This window comes from Podarcis melisellensis (assembly GCF_964234715.1).
Source record: "Podarcis melisellensis genome assembly, chromosome: 10".
Taxonomy (NCBI): domain Eukaryota; kingdom Metazoa; phylum Chordata; class Lepidosauria; order Squamata; family Lacertidae; genus Podarcis; species Podarcis melisellensis.
Window position 1 is genome coordinate 19,451,677 of NC_138542.1, and position 22,522 is coordinate 19,474,198.

The window sequence follows — 22,522 nt, forward strand, 5'->3', positions numbered from 1 at the left end:
GTACCTCAAATAATGAACAGCGATGTGTGCCTAAGGCTCCAATCTGTACGTGGAAATCAGTTCTACTTCAAGTTAAACCTATTTGGGGTTGGAGCATAAATCACACCTTCAAATATCCTCAGTTCTTGTCTCCTTGTAATGTTTGCTTGGGTAACACACATAACTTCTTCAGTTGTTTCAAATACCTGCTGTTTAGATATTACAGTCATTGGGCAGGACTGTTTTTGAGTGCTTCTGTGAGGAAGTTGCAGTACCAAATTTATCATTCCTATATATGTAGTTTGACTGTACAGTGGTACCTCAGGTTAAGAACTTAATTCGTCCTTGAGATCTGTTCTTAATCTGAAACTGTTCTTAACCTGAGGTACCACCTTAGCTAATGGGGCCTCCCGCTGCTGCTGCGCCGCGGCTGCATGATTTCTGTTCTCATCCTGAAGCAAAGTTCTTAACCCGAGGTAATATTTCTGGGTTAGCGGAGTCTGTAACCCGAAGCGTCTGTAACCTGAAGCGTATGTAACCCAAGGTACAACTGTATTTCTTGCACTTACTGAGGACTCAGCTACGTTAGTCAAAAAGCAGTGTTTTGAATGAGTTGCAAACATGCAACACCAGATGGCGCTGTGCGGCACAAAACTTTTCTGTGCGATTTTACATAGCATTTTTTACCTTTTGTTATAACGATTTAATTTATGACTTACAGTATTTATAGCAGGTTTCTCCCCCCCCCCGACTCCCATGTGTAGATTCACCCTGAGCTGGCAGACCCTATAGTGCTCAAACATATTTGCTGTTCAGCATAACTTTCCAGGCACCTGGCCTGAAAAGGGTTTAACCTTTGAATAAGAGGGGAAGGCTTCAACAGTTTCCTCTTTTCTGCTCCTTCATGGCTGAAACTTTTCTCAGCTGAGTCAAATGATTGGCTGGGGAAAGTGGCTGAGGCAGGATATAGCACTTTGCCACAGAGAAATAGCTCCAATTGTTCTTCTCCAGCTGGGCATTTTGATATTTGCTATATTGTCGGTCAGGGCAGACGCCAATGAATAGCTCCATTACCTCAAGAACTTCTGTCTGCGAAATAGAACTTCCCCTCATACTTCTTTCCCCATGTACATCCCCCATGCTCCCTAAATACATTCTGGGTTTTTTGTTTTGTTTTTTTAAAAAAATATTTATTAACAGTTTAAAAATTACAAAAAGAAGAAAAAAGAAATTAAACAAGACAGTACAATACATTACAAAAACAAAAACATTACGTAAAACATTGAATTAACAAAACAAAACAAAACAATTAAAAACACATCCAATAATTTTAAAGTCGCTGAATATTTGAAACGAAACTTGTTTATTCTAATTGGAGTTGGGTTTTCCCCCAACCTTCCGCAGCAGTTCTGGGCAGAGGGCAGGGGGCACAAGGAGAGGGACGGACAAACAGAAAATAATGTATTTTATGGCTTGTTTCTTGGAAGCATAGAAGATTGCCTCCGTTTGTTGCCGTTTATTGCTACGCATTCCCTCAGTGGGCAAACCCATCTTCTCTTCAGTTTGCAATTGCTGATTCTCAGGCCTAGCAGAATGGATTTCAGCACCTGTTGCCATCTTATTTCTAAGTATCAGTGAATTATTTAGGGGCCATAAAAAACCTACACAGACTGGCGCATTGCAATTATTTTATCTTCTATCTTAATTTCTGCTAAGTAAGAGCAAAGCAGTATGGGAGGTGTACGATCCTCACCTCTTATAAAGCAGAGCCTTTAGAGAGAAGTCCTAATGATTTATTCTGAGATCGAAGAAGTCACTGACTTGGTCATCTCACATAACATTTGTAGCCTACTATGGATGCGAAAAGCTCTCATGGTAAATGGGCTTTAACAAAACAGATGCTGCTAATATGAGAAAAGCAGATATTTATTATTGCAATCTGTCCATTTTTACCGTAATACACACACACACACACACACACACACACACGATCCTTTGGACTCTCCGCCAATGTTTTCCCCAAGTCCATTTTCATTTGGGACTAATAGTGAGCATGTATCATTCTACTTTAAAATAAACCATTTTAATAGCATAATATATCCAGCCTAACCTGATAAAATCAGAAGCACTTAATTATAATGCTAGGGCATAGTCTGAAGTCTGGTCCTGGGCAGTGTTTGAGTTGGTATTCACCCAGAAAGCACATGTTTGCAGCCTTGAGATCCATTATAGATGGGGAATAAATGCAAGAGAATAAATAAATGATGCCAAGATATAACAAATGGACATTTCCTTTCTTTCTCTTTTTTGCTGTTTAGATTTTGTTTGCATCCATATGCACGTGGTTACATTTAACATTTTTAATTTTCCTCAAAATATCTAAATGAGCTTTTCATTTTTGAAGGTTTTATTAGCCTCATCATGTAAATACACTTTGTATTTTGTCTGCAAGCATGGAAATGGAAAGTTCATTCAAGTGTTTGGCATGTTTCCCTATATTATTAAATCTGATTAAGAACATCACACACAAACATATCGTTTGCTGATTTCATTTTTAAACATTATTTACATTTACTCCTGTAAAGCATAGAGTTACCATAGCAACACTTGAGATGGTAAGAACCTGAACAGAATAGTTCACGTGAGGCTTGCCACAACTCCTGTTTCTTGTGGGCATTTCAGATTAACTCATTAAAAACAAATGCTTCGGCTAACTTTATGTCACTGCAATAGACGCAAGATAATATCGCCAAGGCAACTATCTGTAAACAAACAATAAACGCCCATAAGATGGCAAAAGTTAATTTGTTTGCAAAATAGGTTTTATCTTAAATAATTGCAAATGCAGTAAATAAAGAGCCCGCTGGTAATATATCAGTGGTTCGGTGTTCGTTTTTCTCTCTTTCCAAAATAGATTTTATCTTAAATAATTGCAAACGCAGTAATAAAGAGTCCACTTGTGGTATATCAGTTGTTCAGTGTTCGGACGTCGCTCCAGTAATCCGACGTTTCGTCCCCAAAAGCTTAGTCATCAAGCTTTGTAGTAAAAAATATACAGTGGTACCTCAGCTTAAGAACTTAATTCGTTCTGGAGGTCCATTCTTAACCTGAAACTGTTCTTAACCTGAGGTACCACTTTAGCTAATGGGGCCTCCTGCTGCTGCCGCTGCGCGATTTCTATTCTCATCCTGAAGCAAAGTTCTTAACCTGAGGTACTATTTCTGGGTTAGTGGAGTCTATAACCTGAAGCATCTATAACCTGAAGCATCTGCAACCCGAGGTACCACTGTACAAAAGAAGACATTATATAAATGGCTTAAAGCAGGGGTATATCTGTCCCCATTAGCATGTTTCCATCGGGAGCAACATAGAAAGAGGACGATGTCTTTCAGTTTGTTAACCCTCTTGAAGGTTGCATTTCATCACTTCTGTCTCCTGTTGAGACTCAGATATGGAAAGGAGGAGGTTTTCGACCTCAAGCCAGCGTCAACTATAGCTATATTATGGGATGCGGGTGACTGTGGTCTAAACCACTGAATCTCTTGGGCTTGCTGATCAGGGTGAGCTCCCGTTGCTCTGTCCCAGCTCCTGCCAACCTAGCAATTTGAAAGCATGCCAGTGCAAGTAGATAAATAGGTACTGCTGCGGCAGGAAGGTAAACGGCATTTCTGTGCACTCCAGTTTCTGTCACGGTGTCCTGTTGTACCAGAAGTGGTTTAGTCATGCCGGCCACATGACCCGGAAAGCTGCCTGTGGACAAACACTGGCTCCCTCAGCCTGAAAGCGAGATGACCGCCACAACCCCATAGTCGCCTTTGACTAGACTTAACTGTCCAGGGGTCCTTTACCTTGACCTTTACAGCTATATTACCTGCACAGGTGTTGAGTTCTTCTGGAGAGGTTATTCTCTCTAGCCCACCCAATCTGATCTCAAGGAATGCCCTTCTCAGTAACACTACTCAGATAGGGATTCCCTACCAAGGAAGGCTCATAATGACCTTTCACCCATAGGCGACCCCTCATTTATTTATTTATTTATTTAAATAAACCTCTGGCCACTGAGGTGACTTGCTTTTCTCAGCTGTTCCGTGCTTTGGTCTCATATCTTTTGCTTTTATTGTCTATTAATTGCCTGCCCTTTTTTCAGAATAAAACCTGCTATTATTTATGTTTATATGGTTTTATTGTGCTATTGCTGGGTTATTTATTGTTAGTCAAATTGAGCATTATTTGTAAATGTGGAAAACAAAAACAAAATAGATTAAGCATACTTTGGTTGAATTTAAACTACGTTCATGGTGAATTCATGCTCTGTTAATCATTGCTATTTTGAAATATAATTGCAAATTGGCATATCATTTGAAATTAATGTTTGTGTAGTTATTTTTAAAGGGAAGTTTTAATCTCCCTTTCTGCTGGATCAGTGCCACCCTACTAGACCATGGCTAGTGCAGTTCATCAGTTCGCACTGCCAATGGCAAGGAATTATGGGGAAACATGCCCCACAATATCTGCAGGGCCACATGTTTCCCATCCCTGCCAAATAGAAATTTAACGTGTTTACCGTCACCTCAAAATATATTTCCAAACACTGGTAATGTCTGATATTATTGCTAAAGAATCAGAATTTTCTAGGGTGATATTTGTGGACCAACTGAAACATTGGCTCTTTCCCCAGATACCCAGGATTTGCTACGGATTCAACAGCTGCCTTAATGATTGGCCTCCTCTTCTTCATCATTCCAGCAAAAACATTGTCTAGAACTTCAAATGGAGAAAACAGTTGAGTATACATCTCTGACTTTTTCCTCTTTAGCAGAAGTATAAAGGCTCGTCCACACTTCTGCTCATCCTGTGCCTAGAAAGCATGGGTAGGAGCAATTGCCCCCTGGCCTCTCTCCCTTTCCCAGGGAAAAACCTGCTCTTTAGCGATAAATTGGAAAACCCGAATTGCCATTTGCTCCAATTGAACACTAAAGAGCAGTTTTCCCTGGGGGGAAGTAGAGAGACAAGAGGAAGTGTGGATATAAACCCTAAGTTAATATTATAACTGAGAGCAGATTATAGCATAGTGATATTTTGAGCTTCTTTTCAAAGCCATCCAGACTTCTGCTGTTGGATGGGTGGGCTTGAATCATAGAACTGTAGAGTTGGAGGGACCCCGAGGTCATCTAGTTCAACTCTCTGCAATGCAGGAATTTCAGCAGAAGCATCCATGACAGGTGGCCACCCAACCTCTTCTTAAAAACCTCCAAGGAAGGAGAGTCCACCAACTCTTATGGGAGTCAGTTCCACTCTTGAACAGCTCTTACTGTCAGAAAGTTCTTCCCAATGTTTAGTTCTTGTAACTTGAAGCCATTGGTTAGAGCCCTACCTTCCAGAGCAGGAGAAAAGAACTGGCTTCCAGAAAACAATTACAGGCAGAATCCTGATGCATCCCAGGCTCTGCGTACATTGCAGAGCAGACATGGAGCATATAAAAGGTAAAGGGACCCCTGACCATTAGGTCTAGTCGCGGATGACTCTGGGGTTGTGGCACTCATCTCGCTTTACTGGCTGAGGGAGCCGGCGTACAGCTTCCGGGTCATGTGGCCAGCATGACTAAGCCGCTTCTGGCGAACCAGAGCAGCACATGGAAATGCTGTTTACCTTCCTGCCACCAGATAAATAGTGGTACCTATTTATCTACTTGCACTTCACATGCTTTGGAACTGCTAGGTTGGCAGGAGCAGGGACTGAGCAACGGGAGCTCACCCTGTCGCGGGGATTCGAACCGCCGACCTTCTGATTGGCAAGCCCAAGAGGCTCAATGGTTTAGACCACAGTGCCACCTGCATCCCATAATATAGCTGTAGTTGACACTGGCTTGAGGTCAAAAACCTCCTCTTTTCCATATCTGTGGTTTAGACCACAGTGCCCTTTTTCTCATAAGCATGTAGAAGAGAGTTCTTCATTCATTTTCCATGATGGTTACCATTTCCAACACAGGAAGAGCCTGCTTGATCAGGCCAATGGCCCAGCTGCTCCAGCATCCTGTTCTCACAGGATGCCTGTGGGGAGCCCAAATACAGTACTCTCCCCATACGAACCAGCTCCTGCAATGCAAAGGCTTGAGGAAGTCAGATGACTCAGAATAGCTCTGTGTGAAACAGTAGTAGAAAGACAGTGCAATGGGCTTTCCCTCCTCAGATCTTTACAGGCATTCTTTTTTTTATTATTCCCCTCCTCTAGTTGTTTTTGATTACACTCCACTGATAACTTGGAAAGAATTTCAAGCCTGCATGCCCTGGGAAATTGCCATCCTCGTTGGTGGAGGGTTTGCGCTGGCAGATGGCTGCGAGGTAATACAGATTTTTGCAACATATTCAATCAATAATAACAACAACAATATTCTTAAGCTGTAGCTGGTTTGCAAGAAAATTGCAGAGGAAGAGCTGAAAAGTTGTCCGGTGTTATTCCACTAGTAATATTTATCTTCTAATGGAACAACAGTTAAGCGAGAAATTGAAAGGAATTGTTGTTCGAGAAGTTAGGGGGAATTTGGAGGGTTAGTTCCTTTGCTTGGTAAAATGTTGTCTCTGAAAACGGTTTCGTTTTGACTGTTATTATCATTAAATAGATTTCTAGTCCACCTTCTGGAGTGTGTTGCTGCTTGCTACAAATCCATAAAATAAAACATTAGCACGTCAAGATTTAAAACAGCTGTAAAAACAATTGGCAGCATTAAAACAAAACTGTTCTTAAATATGACCATAAAATTACCCAGGTGCGGACCAGGATTTAATAAAAGAAAAATTATGCACAGAAGTGTGGTGTGCTAAGCCTTATTCAATAAAGTAAAGAATAGTCTCAACTGCTTTGGGCAAACAGCTTTGGCTGTTTGGAGCTTAGAGGACCATCTCCTATACCGAGGGTGACTAAGTTTCACCTTCTGGATGTTGTTGGATTCGACCTCCCAACCAGCCCCAACTAGCCTGACTAATGCTCATGGAACTTGTAGTTCAGCAAGCATTTGGAGGGTTTGTGCCTTGGTCCTACAGCATGTCATCTTCTCCTGAAGATGAGTGCGTGTAGCGTGGACTTTGTTGTGGCCTCTTGCTTGGACCATGAGCACAACACAAAGGTAGCTTCATAAGCCAAGATGATGACAAGCTTCTTGCACAAACATGTAGCCCCTCTTCTCCCAGTTTACTTCTCCCTTTCTGCAACTAACCAAATAGGCCATGAAGCCATAGTCAACCATAAGTATAAATGGGAACTATGGCTAATATGATTTGTGCTTATGATGTTTTCAGGGTGGTTACACACTTGCAATACCATCTGCTCCTGCAAAATGTTTTGGGGCAGTGACTGCTGCTTTTTTGCAGTAGTGCATGTCCCATAAAGGTAAAGGTAAAGGGACCCCTGACCATTAGGTCCAGTCGTGACAGACTCTGGGGTTGCGGCGCTCATCTCGCTTTACTGGCTGAGGGAGCCAGCGTACAGCTTCGGGTCATGTGGCCAGCATGACTAAGCCACTTCTGGCAAACCAGAGCAGTGCACGGAAACACCGTTTACCTTCCCACTGGAGCGGTACCTATTTGTCTACTTGCACTTTGACGTGATTTCGAACTGCTAGGTTGGCAGGAGCAGGGACCGAGCAACGGGAGCTCACCCCGTCACGGGGATTCAAACTGTCGACCTTCTGATCGGCAAGTCCTAGGCTCTGTGGTTTAACCCACAGCACCACCTGCGTCCCGCATGTCCCATAGTTTCCTTCTAAAATCTGTTGACTTTTCTTCTTCTTCTTTGGCTATCACTCGCAGCCGAGTAAGATTGTCTTCCATTAATGTGGTCTTAACAGTTTGTCCATAAGTAACTGTGGAGGCCATTCTGGATCCGCACATCCTTCCACAGTGGGGACATAGGTTTCTGGGTGGGAGTTGATCACAGTGAGGATTTGTCCTCCATGCCTTCCTCTTAGCTCATTTCTCTCTTTCGTCCTGAGTTTGTGTTTCTTCAAAGTCCATGACGCCTTTAGTGAAGGCTGTTCTCCAGTTGGAGCGCTCACAGGCCCATGTTTCCCAGTTGTCTGTGTTTATACTACATTTTTTAAGATTAGCCTTGATAGTGTATTTAAACCTCTGTTGTTGTCCACCAGCATTGTTTACCTGTAATTATTATTATTTATTATCATTATCATTATTATTGTTATTATTATTATTATTTTATGATTTATACTCCGCCTATCTGACAGGGTTGCCTCAGCCACCCTGGGCAGCTTCAAACACATATAAAAACATACAGTAATCAAACATTAAAAACTTCCTGCTAGTTCTGTAGTGCAAGAGTGCCCATCCAGATGGAAATATTGTGGTAACATTGGGAAAGCATTGCAGAACTAATAAAACAGACTCCACCATTAATGCACTATTATTCTGTCAAAGGCATGTTACAGAATACATCTGCAAACAACAACAACAACAAAAACACACACAAATACCAATCTGGAGGGCCCTCTTTTGAACACTCGCCTCAACTCTTTTGTCAATGGTTTGTGAATTCAGACACAACAGCAAACCAAAGTTGGCACAAACTCACCAGCTTCAGTCTGTAGTTTGATATCCTGTTTGGCAGCCCCTCACAAACCAACAATAAGTTCAGACATAAGACTGAAGCATGGTTGACCATGAATGCAGCTTACTCATACCCATGGTTGTGCTACTCAGAAACCTCAATTAGTTGACTGTCTCAATTAGTTCAATGGGACTTACTTCATAGTAAATGTGTATAGGCTTTCACCCATAGCCATTTATATCAAGGGTAGTCAGATGTTGTTGGGCTATAACTCCCATCTTCTATGCCCATTGGCCATGTTGGCTGGGGCTGATGGGAATCCAACAATAGCTGGATGGCACTATGTCGGCTAGCCCCAATTTACATCGTGATAATGTACTAACTTCCAGAAGTTGAGCATCTTGGCATGCATTTAATATGGAAGAAAACACACTGAGGGAGCCTGGAATCCTATTAGAGTTCAGTTACTTACAGGTATTGATCCTGTGTATTGATAGGCTAACAGATTCTGCAAATGCCGTACTTGTGAAAAAATATGTATGCATTAAATTACATTGGCGGATAACTGTGCTAACGTTCCTTTTCACAGGTCTCAAAACTCTCAGAGTGGATAGGAAGTAAATTAACTCCTTTGGGATCGCTGCCCATATGGCTGACTATCCTCATTTCATCCCTGATTGTCACCACAATAACTGAAGTAGCCAGCAATCCTGCCACTATCACAATATTTTTGCCTATCCTAGCCCCACTGGTGAGTTTGGTTTGCCCATTCACAATTAAAGTGGTTAAAGATAAGTAAAAAGTTGGAGTTTCCACCCTTTCAAAACATGCTCTAATTGGGTGTCTGTGTGTTTGACTTAGTGAGCTGGGAATATCGAACCAGAGAGTGGTAGTTTAGTTAATTCTAGATTAAAGAGTATGATGTTGTGTATAGGTGTTCTATGGAAGCAAGGAAATAATAATAAAAGATGCATATTTCCTATGGATAGCAATGCATCGAATATAAAGCATCAGTAATTATGTCCCACTGCATTCAAAGAAGCATGTGTTCCAATGCACAAACAGTGATACTGCATGGATCTTTATGTGTTCAGGGATGCGGGTTTCTTTTCTGCGTGCCTGTATTCACTTTGCCTCTATAAATCCAATGTTATTTTTAAAGACTTTAAATCCCACAGATCATAGGATCATCGTGGCTATTTTAGCTATGGGCTCTTGTAAGGTGCTCTGCTTCTCAGCCTAGTAAAATGGAGGAATGTATGTATATGGGTTCAAGGTCCTTTAAATACTTCAGTTAACATTATGTGTTCATGCAGGGAACCTGTGGACCTGCAGATCCAGCTCCTGACAGCCCCAGAAGCCATGGCCAATGGCCAGGGGTGACGGTGGATGTTGTAGTCTAGCACCACCTGGTTCTCCATGTCTGCTTTTGTGATCGCAGCCTTTGGTTCTAGCTTGCATTTTAATTCTGACTGTCTCAGATATGTGCTTCTTTCCGTGAAGGTGAACCATGACTTTCTGTTTCCTCCTCTAACAGGCTGAAGCCATCCATGTGAACCCCCTTTATATATTGATTCCTTCCACCCTCTGCACTTCGTTCGCGTTCCTTCTACCTGTAGCAAATCCGCCCAATGCCATTGTATTTGCATATGGTCACCTGAAAGTTGTTGACATGGTAAGTCGAGGGCAAATAACACACACCATGCTGACGTCTTTTGTAATAATAATAGCATCCTTTTCCAGCGTGCTCAGAACCCTTATTATACATCATCTCTCTTATTCTTAAGGAAGTAAGAAGAGCCCAGTAATCTTATCTTGTCCAGTGTCTTGCTTTCCACAGACACCAACCAGGTGGCTCTAGAAAGCCCATGAGGAAGACCTGAAGACAATAGTCCTTTTCTATTGTTGCTGTCCGGAAACTAGTATTCAGGTTCTGCACAGCCATCATGACTTTCAGCCACTCATACACCCATCTGTCATGAATTTGTCTAATGCTCTTTAAAAACCATCTAGGATGTTTACTGTATTTATTTACACATACTGTATCACCTTTCCTCTAAGCAACTCTAGGCAGAATACATGGTTCTCCCCAGTGGCTTGCGGTCAGTGGACTAGGCTAGTCCCCTAAAAGTTCCCGGTAAATCAGAGTAGAGAAGGAGGTGCGATGCTCCAAGGGGATCCAAAAGCCCTCCTGCCACCTTCTCAAAGCCTGTCCTGCTTTGGGAAGGAGGTGCGATGCTCACATGCAACATCTCCTCACCACCACCACAATTGCACTTGCAAGCTGGCACCTCTGACCCTGTCAGGGAACTGCCATCCAAAGAACCGGAGGTGCAAAGGCTCATTGAGGTTGAGAGAGAAGTAGCAGCGGAAGAGGGAACCAGTAGAGGGCGAGCAAGAACTCCAAGGGAAAGTGAGTCGGAGGGATGGCTCAGAGACGCTTCCAGCGAAAACAGTGGGGAGGTCTCAGGACCTCCTATAGGGACACCCACTCCTCGCCGGAAACTGTCACGCCGAGAGTCCAGAAGACGTGTTTCCGTTAAAGAGCTTTTATGTTGGAAACGATTCCGAAAGCAACCACTTTCGGATTCTACTAGCGATTGACGCAGCCATGCTGGAGGGGCTCCGTCACAGGCAGAGGTTTGAAAACCTGATCAAACTCTGAGGGACTTGCATTTTACACACAAGCAGCTCATCATCCCATCACAGCAATCCGAAAGTCTCCGAAAGCCAGCTTGTGCAGGGAGAGGCATCATGAGCAACCCAGCCGGAAACGGAGGAGCAGGAGCAGCTGGAGGGGGTCCAAGCCTGGAAGAAAGGTACAGGGCGTTGGAGATCCAGCTGGCGCTGCAAACGGCGAGGCTTGAGGAGAGGAGGGCTCAGGATGCAGAAAAGGGAAAGGAGAAAACCACCCCGCTCGCCAGAAAGGTGCCAGGATTGGTGCAGAAATTCGGGGGGGATCCCAGGAACTATCATGCCTTTAGAACAGAGATGCAATACGCTCTCAACCTGCAGTTTGATGACTTCCCCGACGAGGAATCGCGAGTGGCTTTTGTAATTGGCCATCTCGAATCGGGGGCGAAGGACTGGGTTAGACCCCTGATGGCAGCGAATAATGAGATCCTAAAGGACACGAGGAAGTTTTTTCGTGCCATGGACCTGATGTTTTCCAGCGACATTGAGCAGGGGGTGGTGCGAAGGCAGTTAAAGGCTTGCCAGCAGGGAAGCCGATCTGTCCGTGAGTACTGGACTGAGTTTACTATGCTGATTCATAAATTGGGGTGGGACCTATCGGCGGAACCCATCCAGATGCTTTTCGAAGAGGGGCTTTCTTCGGCCGTCAAAGATGAACTTTCCCGGGGGCCCAGGGCGGAGTCTATGGATCAGCTGACCAAATCTGCGCTGTCCATAGGAGCGCGCCAGGAGGCGAGGGCTTTGGAAAAGCGGGAAGGGAAAGGAGACCGTTGGAGGGAGCTCCGCATTCCAGACATTCCAGAGCCACCTTTCCCGCCGGCAGAGCCGATGGAAGTTGGAACAGCGCGGGCGCGCGCAGTTTCAAATCCCAGTGAAGGGCGGAAGAAGGAGGGAAAGAGCACCAAGAGATGTTATCTCTGCCAACAGCCAGGGCACTTTGCCAGAGTCTGCCCACAAAGAAAGGAATGGCAAGGGATGGCAGGAGCTGTTGGGGAAAAGGAAGAGGAAAGCAAGGAGCAAGTAAAAGCCAACGCCTGGCTGCCACCGTCGGGGCACAGCAGCCAGGCCAAAGAGCAGTGAAAGTGCCCACGCCGGAACCTCCCAGACCTGCTTTAGTGATAGAGGTGTTACTAGAATTGCCAAACGGACACCCACTAAAGATCAAGGCGCTTTTGGATTCAGGCAGCTCCTGTAATTTCATGAGTAAGGAGTTTGCAGCTGAGCACCAGATACAGACCATCCCTTTAAGTAACCCCTTGCAGGTGACTACGATTGACGGCAGAGAGCTGTTGGGGGGAGAAGTTAGCCAACAGACTGTCCCGATGATAATGAGGGTGGCAAGGCACACCGAACGGATAGCGTTTAATGTGGCCACCTTGGGAGGAGCTCCCATCATTTTGGGGATGAGCTGGCTGGCGCTACACGATCCGCTAGTGGGCTGGCATCAGAGGGTGGTCTCCTTTGGGTCAGCGCATTGCCTAGAACACTGCAAGGAGGGGAAGGTTCCGGGAGGAGCCAGAGTCACCCTAGCCGGGATGGAAGTAATGGACAAAGGGAAGGTGCCCCCGCAATACGCAGATCTGAGCAACGTATTCAGCGAAAGGGAAGCAGACAAACTGCCACCGCATAGACCCTTTGACTGTCAAATCAACCTACTCCCTGGGGCCCAACTCCCAGTGGGCAAGCTGTACGCCATGTCAGACAGGGAGATGCAGGAGCTGAGGGAGTTCATTGACAAAAACCTGAAACGAGGTTTCATCAGAGAGTCCCGAGCGGTGGGGGGCAGCCCAGTGTTTTTTGTGGACAAAAAAAACACAGATAAGCCGAGACTTGTGTGTGACTTTAGGGCCCTGAATGCAGTGTCGGAACCCCTGGCTTTCCCTATGCCCCGAATTGATGACATTTTGACCAGGGTAAGGAAGGGAAAGATTTTTACAAAGCTGGACCTGCGGGGGGCGTACAATCTGATACGCATAAGGAAGGGGGATGAATGGAAGACCACCATGTTCACCCCTTTGGGAGCCTTTGAATACCTCGTTATGCCCTTCGGTCTACAAGGAGGCTCCGCGTGCTTTCAAGCTTTTATTAACCACGTTCTGGGACCTTTGCTCTACAAGAATTGTGTGGCCTTTTTAGACGACGTGTTGGTGTATTCGGAAGATGAGGAGCAGCATGTGAGGGACGTTCGAGAAGTGTTGGGCAGGCTGCAAGCCAACCAGCTGTGGGTGAAACTGGAGAAGTGCCAGTTTCATACCAAGGAGGTGGAATTCCTGGGGTACCGCTTGTCAGACAAGGGATTGGCCATGGATCCAGGCAAGGTCCAAGCGGTACTGGAATGGAAGACACCGAAGACCAAGAAGGATGTGCAAAGATTCTTGGGGTTTGGGAACTTTTATCGGAAGTTCATCAAGAACTTTGCCCACTTGACGGCGCCCATCACCAACTGCCTCAGCAGCAAGAAGAAATTTGTTTGGACGGCAGAGGCGGAGCGAGCATTTGAAGAACTGAAAAGGGCTTTCGCCTCGGAAGAACAACTTCTGCATGTGGATTTACGAAAACCCATGAGAGTGGAAACCGATGCATCTGACTGGGCGGTAGGGGCGGTACTTCTTCAACCGGGGAGGAGTACGTCGGAGTGGAGACCGTGTGCCTTCTTCTCGCGGAAGCTGAATAAATCCGAGAGGAACTACACGGTGTATGACAGGGAACTACTTGCCATTCACGAAGCGTTCCGGAGGTGGAGACATTTATTAATTGGGGCACAACACAAGGTGCAAGTGTGCACCGACCACAAGAATTTAGAGTATTGGAGAACAGCTCGAGTGCTCAACCAACGACAAGTGAGATGGGCACAGGAATTCTCCAAATTCCACTTTGAAATTTGTTATGTGCCAGGCCCAGAAAACGTCAGGGCGGACGCGCTCTCACGCAAACCAGAGTATTGGGAAGGGGAGGGGGCGATCGAAGAGAGACATGTCATCCCTGAGGACCGCTGGGTGTGTGGGGCGGCGCTGGTGGGGCAACGAGAACTGGTAGAGGAAACGGAAAATGATGAATATGCCCAGGATAAGCTCAGAGGTCTCAGGGGGGAGGGCGAGAGCCCCGGAGGTTTTGAAGAAAGAAATGGGACATTGTATTACAAAGGGGCACTGTATATACCCGAAGGTGAATTGAGGGGGAGAGTACTCAAGCAGTTGCACGATAGCCCCACGGCGGGACATTTTGGGCAACACAAGACCATGTGGTTGGTTACCAGGGAATTTTGGTGGCCCAAGGTGAGGGAAGATGTAAGGGAGTATGTAAGAGGGTGTGACCAATGTCAGCGAGCCAAAGGGGAAAGAAGGGCGCCGGCAGGGTTATTAGAACCATTACCCACACCAGAACGGCCTTGGGAAGCGGTATCAATAGATTTTATGACGGATCTGCCGAAGTCCAAGGGGAAAACAGCCATCATGGTAGTAGTAGACCTGTTAACTAAGATGTGCCACTTTGTAGCATGCTCACATGCAGTCACAGCGGAAGAAACAGCGAAGTTGTTTGTAGAACACATCTTTAGGTTGCACGGGGCTCCCTTGAGGGTGATCTCAGACCGCGGCAAACAATTTACTTCCAGGTTCTGGAGTAAGCTCATGAGCTTGCTGCACGTGGAAGTCAATTTTTCAACTGCCCGGCACCCTGAAACCAACGGGCAGGCGGAAAGAGCAAATGGCATTCTTCAACAATATCTGAGGTGTTATGTCAATGACAGAGAGAACGATTGGGTCGAAAAGTTGGCGCTGGCAGAATTTGCCTACAATAATGCGGAGAATGTGTCCACAGGGATGAGCCCCTTTTTGGCTAATTACGGGTGTCACCCCAGGGCATTTCCAGGGGAAGGAGGGGAGAGATGGAGCGTCCCAGCGGCTGAACATTTTGTAGAAGAGATGGAAGCGATCCATCATCAGCTCCAGCTCAACTTAGAAAGGGCCAAGGCACAATATAAGAAGCAGGCAGACAAGAACAGAAGGGAAGGTGAAACCATAAGGGTGGGGAATCAAGTGTGGCTGTCAACCCAAGGGTTGCCGTTCAAAGGGGGTTGTAAGAAATTGAGGCCCAGAAGATTGGGACCCTTTGAGGTCATTCAGCAGGTCAACCCGGTGGCTTTCAAACTCCGGTTACCCAACCACATGAAATTGCACCCAGTGTTCCACAGGTCGTTACTGTCACCATACAGGGGGGGACGTGAAGGGGAGCACATCAGGGGACCAGCCTTGGAAGAGAGGGAACGCCGCAACCATGTAGCGGAAATCCTCGATTCCAGGTGGAAGGGAAATCAGGTGGAGTATTTGGTGGCGTGGGAAGGGGAACCGGAGTCAGAAAACACCTGGGTGATTGCAGAGGAAGTCAATGACGAGGTTTTAACAGAAACGTTCCACCAAAGATTCCCGAGGAAACCTCAGCCGGTAGCAAGGTTTAGGAGGGAGTATTTCGGCACCACCGACGAGGAAGAGGAACTGGAAGGGTTCGCGGAGTCGGAGTTGGAAGAGGGAGTGGACTCCGATGACGAAGAGTACCGAGAGACCAGGGACAGCAACAAGTGGAGGGAAGTGTTCGAGACTTCGGAAGATGAGGGAGGTTCTTTCAGGGGTTTTACCTCCTCACCGCCCGTAGGGGAGGAGACGGGAGGGGGTGAAGGGGGCCCTGGAGGGGAGGTGGATGTCAGGGAACTGCCATCCAAAGAACCGGAGGTGCAAAGGCTCATTGAGGTTGAGAGAGAAGTAGCAGCGGAAGAGGGAACCAGTAGAGGGCGAGCAAGAACTCCAAGGGAAAGTGAGTCGGAGGGATGGCTCAGAGACGCTTCCAGCGAAAACAGTGGGGAGGTCTCAGGACCTCCTATAGGGACACCCACTCCTCGCCGGAAACTGTCACGCCGAGAGTCCAGAAGACGTGTTTCCGTTAAAGAGCTTTTATGTTGGAAACGATTCCGAAAGCAACCACTTTCGGATTCTACTAGCGATTGACGCAGCCATGCTGGAGGGGCTCCGTCACAGGCAGAGGTTTGAAAACCTGATCAAACTCTGAGGGACTTGCATTTTACGCACAAGCAGCTCATCATCCCATCACAGACCCTAACTGTTCCCCTACGAAAAATTTCCACTGCGTGCCACTGTTTCTCTCGTCCTCTTGTCACAACAACTCTGTGAGGTAGATTAGGCTGAGGTTTAGGCAGCCCAAGGTCACTCAGTAAGCTGCATGGTTGGGTACAATTTAAACTCATGTCTCTGTGATAATAGTCCATCACTCTGATCCAGGGGTGTGCAACCTTTTTGGCTCTGTGGGACATCCTCTCTATCACATCCTTGCCTCATGAGAGACCTAGTGGCTTGTCTAAAACCACCTGATGGGTTTGTGACCACTCTGAGATTTGAACCTGGAATTTTCTAGTTTGCAGATTGTAACTGTGCGAATTGTGATTTTGCAAAATTTCTTGATCAAATTGGGGCTTTCTGTTTCAATTGTTTCTCTCCTTACCCTCCCCCCTTTCTTTTAGGTAAAGGCCGGTTTGGGTATCAATATCATCGGAGTTGCTGTTGTCATGCTTGCTGTCATGACATGGGGCGTGCCCATGTTTGAACTCAATACATATCCTAGTTGGGCACCTGCTATTGCTAACAGAACCGGACTTTAAGAATGGAGTAGCAGCTTCTTTTTCTCGATCCGCCTTCCCATGCTGTGCTTCTTGTTTACTCTTCCCAAGGATCGACACATCTGCACTGAAGATGGTAAACCAGGACTCTTGCAGTCTCGATACTGCAATGGCAAGCGAGTCTGTGCAAGTGTCCCATCAGTTTGGATTTCACTCATCAGGGTTGGGAAGTTTGCAATGGCGGTTACGCACATTCATTATGAATGCTGATTGGCCCCTGTTTTTAGGGTCACCAAATAATGTAGGTTTATGACTATAGGGGTGCTGGGATAAGAGCGTGGTGGGTGGGTGGACAGATAGCTGGATCAATAGATTTTAAAATGCTGGAAGGCCATTATTTCAAGGTTATGGCCAATGTGTCTTCCAGTCCCAACATGTGCACTGAAGCATTCTATGCGTGCCTTATAAGTCAGAGCTACATGATCACTTCACGTGGAGCATGTTGTGCCATACACTTGTTCCACGTAAGCCTACTTGCCCGGGGATGGTTGCTGCTGGAATCTGATAGGAAGATCTTTTCCAAGACGATCAATGAACGACTGAAATTTCAGATGATCATGCTGTGGGAAGAACTACCCATCGGCCAGAGAAGAGGCAGCTTGCCTATCTGCCTCCATACCACTCACGGCTGCTGGGTTATGTGGGTTTGGGAATCACGTGTGTGCTCATTGCAATCTATTTTAAACTATTTTAAATGAGGAAGACCTAGGTGTGGTAACTAGCATGTTCTGCACTGGAAGCTAGACACAGTACCCAGTCGTGGGCATGAGATGATGAGGGAAACCATCATGATCCAATGGGGAGTTTATATATTATTATTTTAAAACCAGAAGAGCTTACCACATTGTATTGATTCTGTCTGAATTAGCTCTGCCAGAATCAATCATAGTAATAATTGTGCCAAAGTGTGAGACAATAGGATCCTTATTGCTGTATTTCTTGAGCTAAATATTAAGCACCTTTTCTATTATTCCAGGGGTGTGGGACCTCTTTTAGCTTGTGGGGCACATTCTGCTATGGGTAACATGTCAGTGAAGGGGGGGAGGGGGCCCAAAGTGGGCACAGCAATTCATGCGACACTTACCCTTGTACTTGTAGACTACATTCCAGCCACACAAAAGCCAAGTAGGGTAGGGCACACATACTGTACCTATCCATCACCTGCCCAGGTATCATTTTTTAGACTGGTTCCCCTCTATTGCCTCCATAATGATGGGAAAGGGCTGTTGCTCAGAGGCAAAGGCATACATTACTCACAAAAAGTCCAACCTCTTTAGCTAGGTTTGGAAAAGACACCTGTTTAAAACCCCAGAGAATAGAAAATATCGACTTGGTCCCACTTGGTGTAAGGCACCTTAGCAGAGATGGCTGTTCTGCATAGCATTCATATTGTAGTATGTGGGGACATGGGAAATGGGATTGTTGGACCAGATCGATCCACTGTTAATGGGGCGGGCAGCAAAGAGAAGTGTAGCTTTCAATACACGAGGGTGTTGGCATTGCAGCAGATGTGAAGCTTCTCTGGTCTGAGGCTCTGCTCACCTGGATCAGAGTCAGAATCAGGTATTTTCTGCAACAAAGATGTGGTGTGTGGAATAATGCATGCATGATGTGAATATTTTTATTTTTATTATTGTTATTGCTGTTATTATTATTATTATTACATCTGTGTACACCCTGACCTCACTGTTTGAGAAGACGTGGTTTGAATACTGTGGACTCAAACTGTTTTTAATCTTGCAACTCTCCAGGCTAATTTGCACCAGGTAAAGGAGTTCACAAACAACAGGAGCCCTTTATCATTGTCATCTTAGGTCACATCAGAAAGTCCTGTTGCATCACTTGGGCTTTTATAATGGACCAGACTTGCAACTTGCGATGGGGAGGATTTTCACAGACTGTTTTGTTTGGGTATGATAGTGTTTTATGTGCCATTTTACCTTTATGAACAGAGCAAATTATAATTGACAATAAAAGTGGAAATTCAAGTGAGATGTGTTGTTACATGTCGTTAGGGTGTTGTGTATTATTATTACTATTATTGTGTATTCTCCTTCTTTATTAAATTTGTTTTCTGCCCTTCATCCAAAATCACAGGGCAATTCACAACATAAAAATACATAATGGGACACAAAATGCATAATAAAAACAAGAACCAAAGCAAAAACAAACCAATGAGTATAACCCCATCAGAAGCAGGAAACCTCCCATCCATTTGGTCTAGGGAACCACCCACTAGCAGTCTTGTTTGGAATGAGCTTCAGTTTTTGGTTTTTTGCCCAGTCTATTACTGAGGCCAAAAAATGGTCCAGCACAGCCACTGCCACACCTGTAGGTGTAGAAGAGAAGAGTTGTGTGTCATCAGCATATTGCTGACAACGTACACCAAAACTCCAAATAACCCCACTCAGCAGTTTCATGTAGATGTAAACAGCATAGGGGATGAAATTGAACCCTGAGGAACACCACACTGAAGGCTCTATGGAGCTGAAGAGCACTCCTCAATCATCACCCTCCTAAAATGGCCATCCAAGTAAGACTAGAACCACAGTAACTTGGACAGCCGCTCCAGAAAGATATTGTGGTCGATGGTATCAAAAGCCACTGAGAGGTCAAGGAGAATGAACAAGGACACATTTCCCCTGTCTCTTTGCCAAGAGAGCTCATCATACAGAGCAACCAAAGCAGTTTCCATGCCTAAACCCCAATTGAAATGGATCTAGAAAATCAGTTTCCTGCAAGGGTGGCTGGATCTGGTCCATGACCACACCACTATTTTGCCCAAGAAGGGGAGACTGGCAATCCATAATCAGATCATGGATGACAGAGGTCATACTCTGAGTTGACCTGGCACTCAGCAACAACAACTGCAGACCTGAGAGCTGGCTGATAGAACAACCGCAATTCCCCAGATTAGAAGAGGGGCTGTCACACAGCACAGTCACTGCCTTACCCAGCCTGCCCCACCCCTACCCGCACCATACCTCCCCTTGCCCAGAAGTACTGCGGTCAAGGTTACCTCTGATCTCCTCTCTTCCCAGGAACATCCTACATCCCTTAATGTAAAAACAACTAAAACCCCAAATTTAAAAAAACACAAGTTAAAAGCAGTTGAAAAACAATTTGAAGAAGAGTTTGGATTTTATATCCCGCTTTATCACTACCCGAAGGAGTCTCAAAGCAGCTAACAATCTCCTTTCCCTTCCTCCCTCACAACAAACACTCTGTGAGGTGAGTGGGGCTGAGAGACTTTAGAGAAGTGTGACGAGCCCAAGGTCACCCAGCAGCTGCATGTGGAGGAGCGGGGAATCGAACCCGGTTCACCAGATTACGAGTCCACTGCTCCTAACCACTACACCACACTGGCTCTCATTTGAAACATTTTAAATTAAAACAGGGCAATTAAAACAGCAAGCCCCGAACAACAATGCCCTGTAAACCCCAACCCAAGAGCCTGTTCAGCCACCTAAACTTTTTGCAGTTGGAGTCAATCATGGCCAGGGGTGCCAACTTGAATAAAACATTGTAGGGGGATAGGTAATTGATCACATGACACAGTGCACACACACCATTTGAATGGGAAAGCCCATCAACTTTATGGCCCCCTCAAATGTTTTATTGTGGGAACTGATGCCCCCACGGCCCCTAGGAGTTGGCTCCTATGGTCAGGGCGCCACCTTCTTAGGCCCGGTGGAAAGGGCCTGCAGAGCAAGACAGCAGATCCTCAAAGACCCACAGTGGGATGGTATAATGTCAACTGTTTTTTTTCCCCTCCTGCAAATTATTTAGCTGTATGTTTATTATTGTTGTTGTTTGTCTAGATAGTTCCTGGCAGTGAAAAATATAAGCAGATCTCTCATCTCTTGAGTCATCACCCAAATGAAATCGCTATCTCAACAGGCAATCCCAGTGAGCAGAATTTTAAACAAATAACTGCTGATTTTTTTGATTTTTTTTTTAAAATGAGATTTGTCTGGCAGGGGAATAAAGTGTCCCCAGCTGACATACTGTCTTGCAAGATATACAATATATTTTCAGTGTTCCATCACATGAAGATATTTCCACATACATGGGCAACCAGGTATTTTCCTTCCCTGAAACAAATGAAATAAAAAGTGGATAATGGTTGTCAGCTCACACCCTTAATGAGAATTTCAACACGTATTGCTTTTAAGCAGCTTGTGAAAGATGGAGTCATTTGTATGGTGGATTTCTCATTTAGGTTTACTATCTGACTAATTTGGAGGCTTCTTTCAATCCAACTGATGAACTATTAACACGCCCCAGAAGATCAGAGACATACTTAAATATGTCCATGATACATTTGTTAATGTTTCCCTCGGTCTCTGACATTAGGTTGCGTGGCCTCAGCAGAAAGTAGGGCTTTAACGTAGGTCTGTAGGCTCCTTTATAACCACTCTGATTGCTTACCCATATGGGAGAAATAATTGAGGCTCTGATGCTATCTCATTGGGAAAGGACAAATTAAACCACCATGATCAGCCACTCAGTTCTATAACTTCACAACTCAGTCCCTAAGCCGGTAAACTTTACTGAGCAAAGACTAGATTTTAGATCAATAGGGAGTTTGGTACTCAGGAAAAGGTCAGCAAAGCTTGAACTGAAATTGCAATAATCAGGGCTGCTTCCACACTGGGCATCAACTGTGCAATAGCTTTCTCTTCTCTTCTCTTCTCTTCTCTTCTCTTCTCTTCTCTTCTCTTCTCTTCTCTTCTCTTCTCTTCTCTTATGTCATTTTTCTTTCCAGCTACCCTTGACCTTAATCACCTTTCAAATGCCTTTAAATACCGAACTGTTTTAGATCAAGAATTTTCATGCTTGCCGCTATTATTTCCCTCCCAATGCTTTCACAAAGAAAATGGACATTCGAACATACAACTGAAGTCATGGAAAACTCATCAAGCTTGCAGCCAAACACCAGCTCACGTTTAGGCTGATGAATATGAGGAACATAGAATTGTCAGAAATGACGGCTGACATATACTGCCCAGTTCTAATGAGTCAATTTGTACTGCAGCTTAAATAAAAAAAAAAGCCAAGCCATTAAATTTGTTGGAAAGATAAGAGAAAGAAATTTAGTAGTGGAGGCAGCATAATCCAAGGAATTTTAAGTTGCAAGTTGCACTCTGCACATAATTGTGTTGGAGACACAACAGAATCTCTTCTTCGGGCTGTCATGCAATGTTCACCTCCAGCTTCACAATTCAGACCTACAGCAGCGTAATGAGAAACTATGCCAGGGTACACCAAAGGCACATGCCATATTTTTACACATGTTTGACGGTGTAGCAGCAGCATTTAAAGGCGGAAAGGGCAGGACTGTGCAAAGCTGGTAATAGGTCCAGGCCAGATGGGAAATGTAAACCATATTTCAGTAATATTTACCAAAGGGTCCCCCTTTGCCTCTACTAGGGGGACTTAGAGTAGGCCCCTTCAAAACTGTAGGCCCATGCCAGTTGGCCCACCGCTCCCCCTCCATTCTGGCCTAGGGGAGAGGAGAACTTCCCAAGGGACAGCTCCCCCTCCATTCTGGCCTAGGGGAGAGGAGAACTTCCCAAGGGACACATGGCTGCTTCAATTTGACTA

The 22,522-nt window shown here is 45.2% G+C and overlaps 1 protein-coding gene across 1 annotated transcript in view; it reads left to right on the forward strand.

Moving 5' to 3' along the window:
- The window catches only part of SLC13A1 (solute carrier family 13 member 1), a 92,098-nt gene extending 73,191 nt beyond the window's left edge, over positions 1 to 18,907 (forward strand). Inside the window, exons 12-16 of the mRNA XM_081928850.1 lie at positions 4,658 to 4,761; positions 6,211 to 6,320; positions 9,125 to 9,286; positions 10,073 to 10,210; positions 16,760 to 18,907. Coding sequence (XP_081784976.1) covers positions 4,658 to 4,761; positions 6,211 to 6,320; positions 9,125 to 9,286; positions 10,073 to 10,210; positions 16,760 to 16,897 — 652 coding nt within the window. The 3' untranslated portion in view covers positions 16,898 to 18,907. The remainder of the gene's footprint in view (positions 1 to 4,657; positions 4,762 to 6,210; positions 6,321 to 9,124; positions 9,287 to 10,072; positions 10,211 to 16,759) is intronic.
- The last annotated feature ends 3,615 nt before the right edge of the window (positions 18,908 to 22,522 follow it).